The sequence below is a fragment of the Tenrec ecaudatus genome, chromosome 2 (genome assembly GCF_050624435.1).
Source record: "Tenrec ecaudatus isolate mTenEca1 chromosome 2, mTenEca1.hap1, whole genome shotgun sequence".
Taxonomy (NCBI): Eukaryota; Metazoa; Chordata; class Mammalia; order Afrosoricida; family Tenrecidae; genus Tenrec; species Tenrec ecaudatus.
The window spans coordinates 122178354-122192818 of record NC_134531.1 but is presented as its reverse complement, the minus strand read 5'-3'; the positions used below and the strand labels follow the sequence as shown (position 1 = coordinate 122192818).

Below are 14465 nucleotides of genomic sequence, written 5' to 3'. Positions count from 1 at the left end.
TGCCTCATCTTTAGCCTTATATTACTTCCATATAATTTTAAGCCAAAATTTTTTTTAATTTTAAGTTAAAAAAATTTTAATTGAAGGTTTAAGTCACAAGTAAAAGCTGTTAATGCTATTGGGGGAAAAAAGGCCTTTCATTACCTCAATTGCATCTCTAAGGCAACCAGCTAAAAGAAAAAATGCTGCAGAATGTTCAAAACGCTGTTTGCCTAGTAAAGAAAAAGCATTCTTTAAAGCGGCTTTACGCCACCTATCATCCTCAAAATTGTGTCCAAAAAATTGCGTCATTTTGGCATCCTTTTGAGATCTATGAAGAAAAGAGAAGTTAGAAAATTTTGGAACACAATGCTTCCATGATCAATTCCGTCTTACAAAGAGTTAAGAATCAACAGACATACAAGAGAACTTTTAAAAGTTTGTGAAGCCGCTTTGCATTTGCCAGTTTGTAAATTACATCCTGCTTCTTTTCCCAGCAGTAAAGAATAGGAATAACATTTTCTTATATAAATCAGAGAAAAAAAATCTTTCAAATTCACTGAAAACTGTATTAGCAGCAGGGTGTGGAGTTATTTTTATGTCCTTGCAAAATATATAAATTACACTAACTTTTTCACGTTAACTTCTCCATGTGCCCTGGCCAACAGCTATAGAGTGATTTTGGTGACAGAAACCTTTAAACTATGGTCTGATTGAAAAAAAATCTACAAAGTATGACCTAATTGAAAAAAATCTAAGATATTTACTACCTTAAGGTTGATATATCAAAACTATCCCCAAAAGATTGTTTTTCATAAAGATTCAACTGGAAATGAACATAAAACAAACAAGAGCCATTTTATGGTCATCATGGTCACCAAGTCTTGCCAAGAAATGTGAGGCAAAAACTCAAAGTGATCTCTGCTTTGGAACGCAATCAAGGCCTTCAAGAACGAGCAGTTGGAGGGATAGACTGACCCACCAGCTCTCAAAAGAGCAGAGAGAAGATGCTTTTTCCAGGCTCCAGCAACCCATCTTCTTCCCCACCCTAGACTCTTGTTTTCTTTCTTTTTATACTTAGTATGCATTTTTACAAAAGTATTCTCTCTAGGATTATCATGAGATGTTCTTAAGGTAAGTGAAAGCATGGGTTGTGCGTCTGATAAACCTGAAAACAAACAAAAATGACCTCATCAAAATTCTATTTTGGAAAACATGTAGGCTTCTTCCCTTATGAAATCTGTTATTAGAAACTTGAAGAATCTAAAAAAATGAATACCAATTTGAACAAATCTTAATACATGTATACTTTTTATAAAAAGTTTTTCATTTTGAAACAGTTTCCTCACCTACCTATATAACCCCCAAATCACAGCTTTCTTTTTCATTGCGAGGTAAAAGATGGCAGCATCTAAAGGATCATTCTTTCGGTAAAAAGCAGCTTTGGCTACCTTTAATTAGAAAATATTGGTGAAAATTTGACAAGTGCATTTTTAAGTGAAAAAAAGTTTCCTTCTATATGAAGCTAGCATACATGCATGTTCAATCCATTTTAAATTACGCGGCTATGAGTGTGTATCCACGTGTGTGGATAATGACCACAGTAATTTAGAGTTACAGCCTCCACAGGTACAGTGGAAACAGAGCTAACACTTCTATCTTACTTACTTTTCAAAACATATAAGTAAATTATTTGGTAAAAATTAGATATATATTACTAACAAACATGTTCACTAACAATTTTAGAACTAGAATGTCAATTTAAAATTTTACATTAATAGTATTCTGAAACAAAAAAACAAAAAAAAACAATATTCTGAAACATAATGGATATTTAAAAATATTTCAGTGCTTTAAAAAGAAAAAAAGGATAACACCAGAGTAAATATTGAATGCTTTGTAATGATATGTGCAAAAAATATACTCATTATTGCAGTAAAATAAACACACTTACCTTTTCTATGCATCGGCGTAAATTTCGGGTATTCCGGACCCACCACCCTACACCCATAGCTCTTAGGTCAGCCCAAGTGGGATCGTCTTTTTGCATCGCTGGCAACATGTTCAACAATTCTTCTTCTGCTACTGAGTGAAATGCCCAGGCAAAATGACTAGTAGACAGACCTGAAAAATGTGAAAAAGAATGTTTAGAAAGGTATATAATCACCATTATATAATGATTCTCAAAAATGTTTGTTCTATATTTTAAATAAAAAATGCCTGAACTTTACATGATACTCAGAGAATTATAATCAAATGTCTATGACTAGTGGGTATGATTTTTCTTTTTTTCTCCAAACAATTCTTTCATTTTAGCAGTTTCTGAAATGAGCATATATTTTCTACAATTAAAACACTTTTCAATAAGGTAAGGAAAAATGCTTATGGCAAATGGCACTGTTGCAGAATTACTATTCTCTAGCTATCACCCATTATATTACTGCATTTTTCTCTAGCTATTATTACTCAAAAGAAAAATCAGGCTGGTTGCTGCTCCCACGAAGACTAACAGTCTCAAACCCTAAGGAGTAGCTCTACGCTGTCCTACAGGATTGCTATGAGTCAGAATTGACACTATTACCCATCATCACTTAAGAAAATGAGAAACATACATCTAAACAATATTATATATGGGCACATTTCTCTCTTCAATGCTGCTTCTCATCTTTTTTGGTCAACATTTGCTTTATGATTTTAATCCAATGAATTATAAAAACATTAGTTTGGTGACTTGAACCTAACACAATTAAGACTCTGAAATCTGGATGTGTGTTTATTTGCAGATCCACTAACTATATAGCTTTGGAAAAGTTAATTCATCTCTTTCTGGCTCAGTTTCTTAATTTATAATTTACAATTTACCTTATATTGTTTTGATGATTAAGTAAAATAAGTAAAGCATTTAAAAAAGAACCTAGAAAACTGCTATTAGTCACTCCTATTATCTGCGGTATTACCTGCTGTATTTATAAAGCACCCTATCTATACATGGATAAATCTCCCAACCTCTGAGTCTATACAGGTGTTGTTTATTGGTCAGTTTTTAATTCTCTTCCTTTACAATGAAATTTATTTGGAATTAGACCTAAGCCCGAGTAAAACAAACGGTTAACCACAAGATTCAGCGTTGACATCTTTGGGCATGATTATGGTCCCAAGTTTTAAACTCTTGTCACGAAATCTGAAATGCCCACTATAAGCAAAATCTTTGAGAATAAATAAGAAACACAATCAAACAAATAAAAAAACTCACACAGTGAATGAACAGATTATTATTCTAATTATTTTTAAATTTCTATTACTTCCTAACCAAGCTCAATTTTTTTTCATTGATAATGGAGAAATATGAGTTATCATTTTAGGCTTAACATTTCCAAAGCTAAACACAAAATGAGAATGAAGAAACAGAAAGAAGAGCTAAACAATAGTAAAGTAAAACTGAAGAGACTCAAAGCCAGACACCAACAGGCAAGGGCTGAGTTCCAATAACATTCTTGGAAGTTGGATCCTTACTACATGGAGAATTTGTTGGCTGTTTCATGTGTGAGCAAAAACAAGCTAAAAGCTTACAAGCTACTCTTCTTAACTAAACTGCCACATTTAGTAGATTATGACCCAAATTACCTTGGTGAAGGAGTTGAGCTCGATAGGCTGGAAGGGAAGTTGTAAGAAAGGTATGGAGTCGAACAGCCAAAAGAAATTTTAATCCACATTCGTCAAGAGTTTCTCCACCTACAACCAGGAATTTTTTTTTAATTGTAAAATAACAAAAAATTGTTTCTTTTAACCAAGGCACCAGTAAAAGCTAAAAATGTTGGCAACCACCATATTGTGGCGCTAAGTATAACATTGTTCTTAAATTGACAAAAGTTATCAGCCTAAATTTTAACTTTCATTATAGAATCATATAACACAGAAAAAGGTAGCAATAAAGTTATTGGAAAAAATCATAAAGCAGAGAATGAATTGATTTAGTATCGATGACAACTTTCATAATCTGTACTCCTGTGATCAAGAACTCTCAATAACGTGGCACAATTTTTAAATAGTTTAACTCTTTCTGTGACATATAGTACACTAATATTTTCAAGAAAGGTTCAGATCATACGAGTATCACCACCCCAGGAATCTGCTGCTACTATTGGAAGTTATGATTGTACGAAAGGAGGGTGCTACTACATAAAAATTAGTACATATTTCACTTTTTTCCCCTCTTAAATATAACCCCGTATTTTCCTGTCAGTCTGGCTCATGGGATGCATCCGAATGACTGGAATAAAGGTGGACTTCCTCATTTCGAATCTTACTTGCAATCTCGTGAGGATTCTAACTCAAGGAATTTAAGAAGAAAATGGCTATGTGGAGTAAAGCCCCCAAACCAGACAAGACCGGATTCTATCATGCCTTTGTCTGTTGCTGTAGGCAGGCGGAATTTACCCTGGCATTTTTAAAGGAAACAAATATCACTCTTAATATTTCCAAAGCCAAATTATAGCTCATAACATTGTGTAATGGAATGGTCTTTTATTTTTAGGTAATATAATACCTAAAGTAACAATTACTGAATACAAATCTTAAGTACAGAAGCAAGTTAAATGTGTTGTGAAGAAGCTATCATCAATTTGTCCTCCAATTCTACACAGAATTTAATTTTACCTTGGCTTTTGTCTCTGCTTTCTCCAATATCAGTACTTGTAGTTGCAATTGTATCTGCTAAGGCCATTAAAGACATCTGCTCCATTCGGCTGAGTCCTGGTAAGCTGGAATGAAGTAAGTGGCCAGAAAGAACCTGAGCGTGCTCAGGACCAAAGTAAGTTGGACTGTACTGTGACAGGTCAATAACCCTGGGCTTTGTGTTTTCTTCATCTGTCTCTAACACATGGCTATCAGACGTTAGAGCTGAGATCTGAAAAAGCTCGTCATAATTTTCACTTGATAATTGGTTTGATTTATTTAAGGTATTCTGGTTGCTAGAGTTCTCCAAGCCTGAGTAACAGCTGTCATCATCTGCTGCAAGTAAAGCATATAAAGGAAGTGGAGGGACAGAATCTATTTCTGTATAATCTGTATTTTCACTTTTGTGGAATGCTTGGGGGTCTCTGGTAGTGACTCCACTAGCACTGATGGTGAGAGACCTAAGGCGGCGTTCATGGTTGCTTTCAGTTTCATTCAGAGCCACAACTTCTCCAGCAATGCACTTGACAAGGTGCGACAAGATGGCCTTTGCTCTCCGAACTTTCCCAAGATCCATGAGTTCCAAAAGCTGCAAGGGATGGTACTGGGGTAAAGTTGGGGAAAGTGCATGAGCTGCTTCAAAGAGTCCAGAATCTTCCATATCCACTGAAGGATCAAATGCCGTTTTCTTTCCACAGATTTTCTGTGCAAGACTGGTCATGGATCGAGTCAGAGTTTTCTTTGGAGGATGCGACCCAAAACTTGATGAATTACTTTGTTTTACTAAACTTACAATAGATGGAGTACTTCCACTGTATGAATCTGCTATAACCAGTTCTTGTTTAGAAGATGGCTGCCATTGGGAATATACATGCATTTCACAGTCCATTCCTACCACCAGGATGCCATCACGAACCCAAGACAAAGAAATAGGGAAAGGAGGGGAGCCTTCTACAGAAGAAACGAGGTCCACACTTCGTAACAGTACAAACTTGGAAAGAGGCACAACTTTAGTACCCTCCCAGAGCGGAAATGCTATGCTTTCCTTTCCAGACTGCTCTTGTAGCTTGCCAGCCAGGGGTCCATACATAAACAGCTTTGATCCAATCCCCACAGTCAGAATATGAGAACCATCCTCTCTAGACATCCAGTCTAAGTGAACTAAGTGCTTTGTGTTTGATGTGAAAGTCTCTTTACTGGATAAGTAAATCTCGTGCTTATTATAGGTCACTAAATTGCTGTCAATACTAATGCCAGAATCCAACACTGTGCTTAACTCATCTAAATGAATTGTCTGTTCAAGAATCCAACATGAACCTCCTGTAGATTCACATTCAAAAATACTTACATGCATCATAAAATCCTGAGAAGATCTACTAGTATATGCAGGCTGCTTATAAGCTACTGCTAAACGATTTGTGTGTGCACAGCTAACTTCTATAGGTCTACCAGGTACAGAGATACTACTATTGTTCTGAAGTCCATCTTCAATAAGCAATGGCCATTCTTCCCAGATGTATGTAAGATCCATCTTGCCATTCTTTGATGTAGCAGATTCTACACCTGTTACCCTGCATCTCCAGAATCTTACTCTCTCATCTGAGCATGAAGTTGCCAACAAGTAAGGAGCACTGCATACAGGATATATGGAAGAAGAACTCAAATGCCCTAAAATGAAAAAAAAAAGAGTCTATTAACAAATATCAAATTTAAATATTTGTTTTTTCATGCACTAAAGATTTCAGTCCTTTTGCTTGAACTACTGTTAAAAACATGACAGGTCTATCTGTATTTTAAGTGTCAACTAGTTGAGTAACACGTTTTAATAATACAAAATATAAATAAGGACAGCATCATCAAAACCTAAAGAACTCAAGTTAACTGTAAGCTATTTAATTCCTTTATTTTGTAGGTAAAAAAAAATCATAGCCATGTACAACTATCTTGAGCCTTATCTTGTATTCATAGTCAACAGTTAAAACTGCACAATTAGACATCTAAGCTATAATCCAACATTCTTTTCATGACTCTTTCCAAGTTTTATATAGTATTAGAAATCTCGTCTGAAAGGTTGACCAGTACATTAAAGAAATCTTAACATATACTAGTTCATTCTCCTTCATATTTTCAATACAATTTAGAATAGCACATGCCTACACAAGTACGAAATGATCCCCTTACCCGGTCTTTCTTGAATCAGATATATGCAACACTTGATCTGAGAGGATTCCTAAGTGGGATTTGGTTGGGACTTAATGTAATCATAAACTCTTAGCTTTGTTTCTTAAACTTGAAGCCAAGAAACTTTTCCCCCAACTCAGGAAACTTTCTTAAAGGGCCAGACAGTAAGGACGCTTCTCGGCTTTCTGGTTCTTAGGGTGTTTGCCATAACTACTCCGCTCTGCCACTGTAGCACAGAGCAATCATTCACAAAAGCAAATAATCAATGGGGCTGTGGCCTAGTTAAACTTATTTATAAAAACAGGAGGCTGGCCACTGTTCTAAATTATTAAACATGAATAATAACATTATAAAATTATTTAGAATATTTATCATATTTTAAAAGCACATTTCAACATAATTATAACAAAGCTTTTTTAAAGTCAAAAGGAATATAGTACTATTGCTAAATGACACAATTATCATTATTTGTTATCATTCACTCAATAAAAACTAAGTGATTGAAGTAATAAGATGATGAAATAAGTAAAAAGCATTCAACTTATGTACACAGGGGAAAAAAGATGAGTAGAAAAGGACAAAGATGCATACTTGACTACAAAAGACAGATTTTAACTTGGTATTATTGATCTTTTGAATACATAAGAATCACCTGAAGGCTTGTTAAAACAGCTGACTTCACCCGAAGCTTGTGATTCAGTAGGTCTGGGGTTGTGGGTCAAGAGTTTTCATTTTTAACAAGCTCCCAGGTGATATTGATGCTATTTATCTCTAGGGACCCCATTTTAAGAACCATTTCAGTAGAATAATGAGGATGAATATGTAGCAAGAAACACACACTTAGAATTCTTCTTAGTACATGGCTCCTGACAGTTACTACTAAAATTACAAGAGTTTACAACTTTCATTTTCTCTCTCAAAAGACAATGGAAGGTTTAAAAATCAGTATTTAAAACCAAAATTAGCTGACAAATGTCAGCATAATCAGAAAATATAAATTTAAGTTTCCTATGGAGGGTACTGATATATATTCTTTCCACTTGTTATTTTGTGTGGATTTAAAAGAAGGAGTTGTGCATATGTTGACAAACACTCAAGAGGTTTCAAACTTTGATTACTCTTTTCCCACAAAATTTACAAACCTGCTGATGGCTTAACACTTATTATCTCAACTCCGTCAGGTAAATGCAACTCTTGGCTGTAAACCATTTCTGAAGAAAGGGTCAACTTGCTGGTACTTTGAAGATTTGCTCTGCAAGCTTCATACTTTTGTGAAAAAGGAGATAGAATCTTTTCTGGAGAAGAATAATGTTCATTAGGCTGGCAAACTGCTTCGGATGTTTTTGTATCTCTTTTTTCATCTATAAAACATAAAAAGGACCGATAAGTGGGGGAAAATGTTATAAATATTACATCTGCAGAAAAGTTAATAATTTTAAAATTTGCAAATACCTTATAAGAGATAAGAAGTACATATATTAATATTTGTATTAATTTATTAGAAATTACCTATTTTCTTTATTATAAAAAGAAAGTTGAATTAAGCAACAAAAAAAATGACAATCACCTCTAATTCAGACTGACTTTTTTAAGGATATAATTGTCTAAACAGGTTTAATTTTTTATTTTATGTGTACTTATAATTACAAAAAACTCACCCAACGAGACAGGAATGGACTTTAAATGTAAATTCCACATATGTAGCAAGGACCGGTTGTCTTGAGTACACTCTATTACAATTAGGTAGAACTTTTCAGAAAATCTACTAGGTGAGCTGCCTGTTGGTATTAATGATATTTATTATTATTGAAAGGGATTAATGAGAGAACTAGTATAACAAGGTCAAATCAAAATAATTGAATCTTGTATGGATTGTGATAAGAATTGTATGAGCCCCAAATAAAATGACTTATAAAATAAATAAATAATTGGATTTTGGGAAGAAAAAAAAAGCAAATAGTTCAAAACTTTAAACTATGGTTCAAAATTCAAAATGGTATTATAAGGATGCAACAAATATACACATACTACCCTTAAATTAATTCAAAATTAATAGTAAAAATATCACATAACTTTATACATTGTTCCATATTCTGTACATTCTAATCATACTGCCTTTGCTAAACTATTGACATATATGAGAGGATCTCAAAAAATTTATGAAAATGTCTGCTTCCTTTTAATTCCCTTTTGTATGAACTTTTCGAAGTCCCCTCATGATAAAATTTTTAAGATGATAAAAACTAAGTGATATATAAACTCACTTATATATGTGATATAGCCATTGGGTAAATTGCCAATAACAGATCCCTGAAGGACCAGTGATGAGGGTGGCAATTCCGGGAAGGTGGAAGGAAGGTGGGGTCAAGAGGGGGAAACGAAACAAGGATCTACATATAACCTCCACCCTTAGGGATGGACAACGGAAAAGTGGGTGAAGGGAGACCGTGTAAGATATGACAAAATAATAATTTATAAATTATCAAAGGTTCATGAGGGAGTAGAGAGGGAGGGGAAAATGAGGAGCTGATGCCAGGGGCTTAGGCAGAGAGCAAATGTTTTGAGAATGATGAGGGCAGTGAAAGTACAAATGTGCTTTATACAATTGATGTCTGTATGGAGTGTGATAAGAGTTGCATGAGCCCCCATAAAATGATTAAAAATAAATAAAGAAAAATAAGAAAAAAATTGTCAATAACAAAACTATATTGTCAAACAGGTTTTTTCAAGTGAATTAAATGATATAATGGAATAATGTCATAATTTTGATGCAATGACCAACATTTAGGTATTCATTATATTATAATCCAGGATGGTTTTTTAAAAACCCAAAATTTATTTTATGATAGCTTTTAATCAGTCATAGTGAAGGAAAATTACATATAAACTAAAAATGTATAACATATATACATTATAACAGAGCATGTAAAAAACTAGAGAAAAACATTAGAGTTTAATGGTTTTATCCTTTTATAGGTTCACAGAAGAAAAACATGTTACAAAGGAACACTAAGAAAGGAAATTATCAGTATCTTAAATCACATTGTGTTTAGAAATGAACAAAATGAAAAGTAATTTTTGTAATGTGTTCTGGGCTAGTTGGGCACACATAAAAATTAAAGAAAAGGATCAAGGATTGTAAAAGAAAAACAAAAATCAATCTTTTTTCTGAGTATTTCACCAACAGTAAAGAATGTCCCAATAACGAAAGTATCTGTAAAACAATTTTTCTCTTAACTCTAGAACAGAGGTGAGCAAGCTGCAGCATACGTGGCTCTTTTGGTATATACATGTGACTCTTCAGTAAAATTGAAAAACTTTAAAGGCTACATATTGAGATAACAGTGATTTCATTTGTTTTTAAAAATATACTTATGTCTCGAATAACCTTTAAATTGTTGTGAGAGATAGGATTGGATTGGCTTTTCTGTCTCAAAAGTTTGCCAACCGTTGTGCTAGAACAAAAGATAATTTAACAAAACTCCTTTGACAACTTAGATAATAATTTTTGAGTGAAAGTTTGTAAAGATTCCCTAAATATTTTAAGAAAAATGTAATCATCATATAAACAGAAGAATAACAAGTTAGAAATGAAATGGAGGAAAAATGCTAAGACAAATGAAAATCATTGCAGAACTCAATCTTAACAAAAAGAAAATAATTTCTTGGAATGGTCTTAATTTTAATCAATATTTTAAAATCAACATAAAAAATAACAATGTGTTTAATTAATTCTTTTCATCTGGCACATTTGATTTTCATTCTTTTTTATTTTCATTCTTAACACTTTTCCTTCATTATGTTCAGAGGTTATAAGAACACATCAACAATGTTTGTTTACTTGCACAGCTGAGTAAAAGGGCCAATGAAAGAAAAGTAAATGAAAACAATGTAAGAAATCATGGTTTTACCATGAAAGCACAGAATGCTAGGGAGCACTTCTCACGAAAGAAAATAGAACAGCAGAAGAAAAATAATTTGCAAGAATTAATTTGCAAGAAAAATGCAATAGACAAAACTAAAAAAAATCCGAACGGAAAGAAAAAGTTTGTGTTAGTATTCTTTCACAGTCGATAATTGACTCTTTAAGCAGCCAGCACATACTGCATGGCTGCTTTCTAAGTTTGTTTGCTTTTTCCCTAAGTTTTTTAGTTTGGTTTGACTCTATCATTAAAAGTGATAACCAGGAGATGTTGGCTTTATTTTTCTCACCTTTCCTTTTTGCAAAATCATGGTTAATGTTGGCTAGAGGAGTTTAGTAAAAACCTTAAACTGTTTTATTATTATAAAAGTATTTAGTTTGTCTTTATGCGACCACTGAAGATTACACATTTTCAAAAGGTCAGATGTGCACATTACCCAAATAGTTTTAAACAGTATCCCATCTATACCAAAAGCACCCAATATACTGGCAAAAATATTTCTATTATTTTTTATAAAAAGATAGAACTGACAAAATATTTCTATTATGTTTTTTTAAAAGACAGAACCCCCTCAGGTTTCATGCTTATTTTCTGATTAAAACATGATAAATAATAGAACAAACCTTTGGAACAATTTCAACTTCAAATAGTGTGAAATGTTCTATCGATTCATCTTTATTTAACTTCCTAATATATTCTATAGCCTCTCATTAAATTAAAAATGCTTCTTTACCTGCATGAGATAAATTGTCCTTTCCCCAACTTTTCTTCTCAAGGTCATTCAAAATGAAATCTTCTTGAAAAACATGAAGCAGTTGTGTTTTTCTGCCATGCTGAATGCAAATAAAGAAATACCAAGAGTAATTGACAGATACGACCTGCATCTAATGTTACGGGCTTTTTAAAGAAGTCCTGTGAGTCCTGTTGGTCAGTGGTTCAAACACAACAATCAACTCCACAGAACAATGAGACGATCTGCTCCCATAAAGACTGACAGTCTCAGAACCCCGTGTAGGGTTGGTGTAAGTCATAATCAACTTGATGGCAGTGGGCACGATTTTGGTTGAATGGAGCCGTTGGATGATGCAAATGGCCAACACACTTAGTCGCTAACCAAAAAGTCTGCAGTTTGAGTTCTTCCAGAGATACCTAGGAAGAAAGACCTGGCAATCTACTTCTGAAGAACAAACTATTAAAAACTCCATGGACTACAGTTTCATTCTGACACACATGGGTTGTCATGAGTTGGAATCGACTCAAAGGCTGCGTCCTGTGTAGGAAAAAGTAATACTTACAAGTTTGGTGATGGGGTCTAATGCAATAATGCATCCTGGTCTGGCTGTCGATTGCTGACTGACAATGTTAAATACTTCACCAACGTATTTCTGTTTAAAAAAGATATCTTCTTTACTATAAACAAATTAATTTTAAAATAATTACATATACCAGGGAGTACCCCAAAAAAGCCGAATTGCGCTAGGCTCCTTATTGTTTTTATAACACAGTGATACCTCTGTTGTTGAAAGGCTCCAAGCTTGAACCTTGCACTGCTCGATCAGCAAAGTTCCAGAAAAATCTACTACATGTCTGTAACTTTATTGCGTGGTCAAACTGAAAATTCGACTTGACAAACCCTGTCTGAGGCGAGCCAGAGACACTCTGTGTGTCTTGCCTTGGGCTCAAAGGGGTGACGCTTCAGGCTAAGCGCTGCTTTTCTCCTGACAACATAGAGTACTTTGTTAGTGCAAACATTTATCATGGAGCTTTTTATTTAGCTTATTTGCATAAAATATTGTAATTTTATTTACTGTATTTTTCATTTAGATGCTTTGGGGAGTATTTCCACAACCTAAGGCTGTTAAGTTTGTGTAAAAGTCCTGGAAAATGAATTTATCCATGTAAATTTGGAGGCCACCGAACATATTATTTGGTTTTCCATTATTTTTTATGGGGAAAATATGTTCCGTGTTTAAACTTTTCAGTGTTTGAAAACAACTTTGGAACGAAGTGAGTCTGACAACAGAGGTAATCACTGTATGTCAAACATGCTGACATCAGGGTCTCTGCATTAGTTTTTCTACCTGAAATAATTTTTCTCTAAATATCACAAAGCAGGCTTGGTAGTCCAATGGTTCAACACGTGGCTGTTAACTAAAATACTGGCAATTCAAGGCATCAGGGGTTATATGGGTGTAGATCGCTTCAGTCCAGGAAGCCACTAATTATAAATCAAATACCTAAAATCTTTATACACACAGAAGTTTACAAAGCATTTACTTACAGAGATTTCTGGATTAGACAGTTCATATAAAAGTTTCTTGGCATCAATAACTGCTTCATATAATCTCAGATATTGTCCATCACTTGCTACGAAGCATGCACTAGGAGAGTTGCAGTATGCCCCTAGAAAGGATTTACAAACATTTACAATTAAACCACTTAGGGATAGTATATTTAAAAAATTAAATTTCTTAAATATTAATTTTTAAAAATCTCACCTAGACAGTAACTAGGTATAAGAGTAGGCAGCCATGCCACATTGGAAAAGGCAGAGACGTGAAGAGAATTAATCCGGGCAAGCTCAGAAACGCCTCCAGAAAAAGACAATGGCCCAACTGGATCAACCCTCCAGAGAATGAGCTCACTATAAACTGCATTAGGGTCCTGAAATACCACATCAGTGGTGCTTTTATTCTGTTGTCCCAAAGAACAATCTTCAACATAGACAGTATCATCAGGTTGCTTTTGGCTGTCGACATCTGGTGTCCTTAATGCATTATGGTGTGATGTAGTCAGCAATAATGGTAATACTGAGTGGCAAGCTAAATCATTAAGATGAAAGCGATGTCCACAATATCTGGATTTGTGGGAAATACTGAGAACTGTAGAAAAAGCAGATTCTTCGGCAAAGCTGACCAGCCATTGATTGAGAGAGCCATCAGCATGCTTTGAAATCATCATAACGTTCGGGGTGAAAATACTTAATTTTAAACTGTTAGCTGATTTACTGTGACCAGAAGAGATTAGCATTGATGTGGAATGTGTGAGACCAGCAGGCTTTTGTTTGCCTTGCAGAATAGCCAAGTCGACATTCTTTGTACAGGCGTACATCACTATGCTTTTACAGAGAGAGTTGGCATCCCCTGTTGGGAAAGCTACAGGAATTCTGGAAACAAAGGACACCTAGAATTAAGAGAGCAAGTATTAGAACACGTGAAATTTCATCAAGTAACTACTACGAAGTAGTGCTTTTAACAAGTAATTATATTTAACATTTAACAAGTAATTATACAGAGATCAGAGTAATAGTACCTGCACTTGACGAAACATACCAGGCTGGTATTCATCCAGCCAATCTACATGCCAAACAAGCAAAGAACCATCCACAGGATGGATACTGAAGAGCATGTCTGCATTTTTACTCCATTCAGCCAGAAGTACTTCAATCTGATGATCAATGGCAGCTGATGGTAATGGTACAAAGCTTGAGTTTGGTACTATTTTATTACTGCTCACTTCCTTCTTTTCGTGATTAATTTTCAGATTGTCAACACCATCATCCATTTCTGTAAGGAAAAGGATTATGAAACAAGGCAAATAGAATCAATTTATTACATGAGGTTATGAAGTATCTTCAGAAATGCACTTGAAATGAAAAGCAACAACTTTCATATTAAGATGCTCCCTTTTAAAAGTAATTTTGCTTCT

At 34.2% G+C, this 14465-nt stretch overlaps 1 protein-coding gene across 2 annotated transcripts in view; it reads right to left on the bottom strand.

Moving 5' to 3' along the window:
- The window catches only part of DMXL1 (Dmx like 1), a 159502-nt gene that overhangs the window by 77415 nt on the left and 67622 nt on the right, over window positions 1-14465 (bottom strand). For both annotated transcript variants that reach the window (XM_075541421.1, XM_075541420.1), the window contains exons 11-22: window positions 14070-14323; window positions 13256-13940; window positions 13039-13160; window positions 12053-12142; window positions 11491-11590; window positions 8493-8612; window positions 7977-8195; window positions 4636-6321; window positions 3604-3711; window positions 1934-2103; window positions 1333-1430; window positions 145-310 (exon numbers count right to left, since the gene is read on the bottom strand). In XM_075541421.1, the coding sequence (XP_075397536.1) occupies window positions 145-310; window positions 1333-1430; window positions 1934-2103; window positions 3604-3711; window positions 4636-6321; window positions 7977-8195; window positions 8493-8612; window positions 11491-11590; window positions 12053-12142; window positions 13039-13160; window positions 13256-13940; window positions 14070-14323 (3818 nt within the window). The remainder of the gene's footprint in view (window positions 1-144; window positions 311-1332; window positions 1431-1933; window positions 2104-3603; window positions 3712-4635; window positions 6322-7976; window positions 8196-8492; window positions 8613-11490; window positions 11591-12052; window positions 12143-13038; window positions 13161-13255; window positions 13941-14069; window positions 14324-14465) is intronic.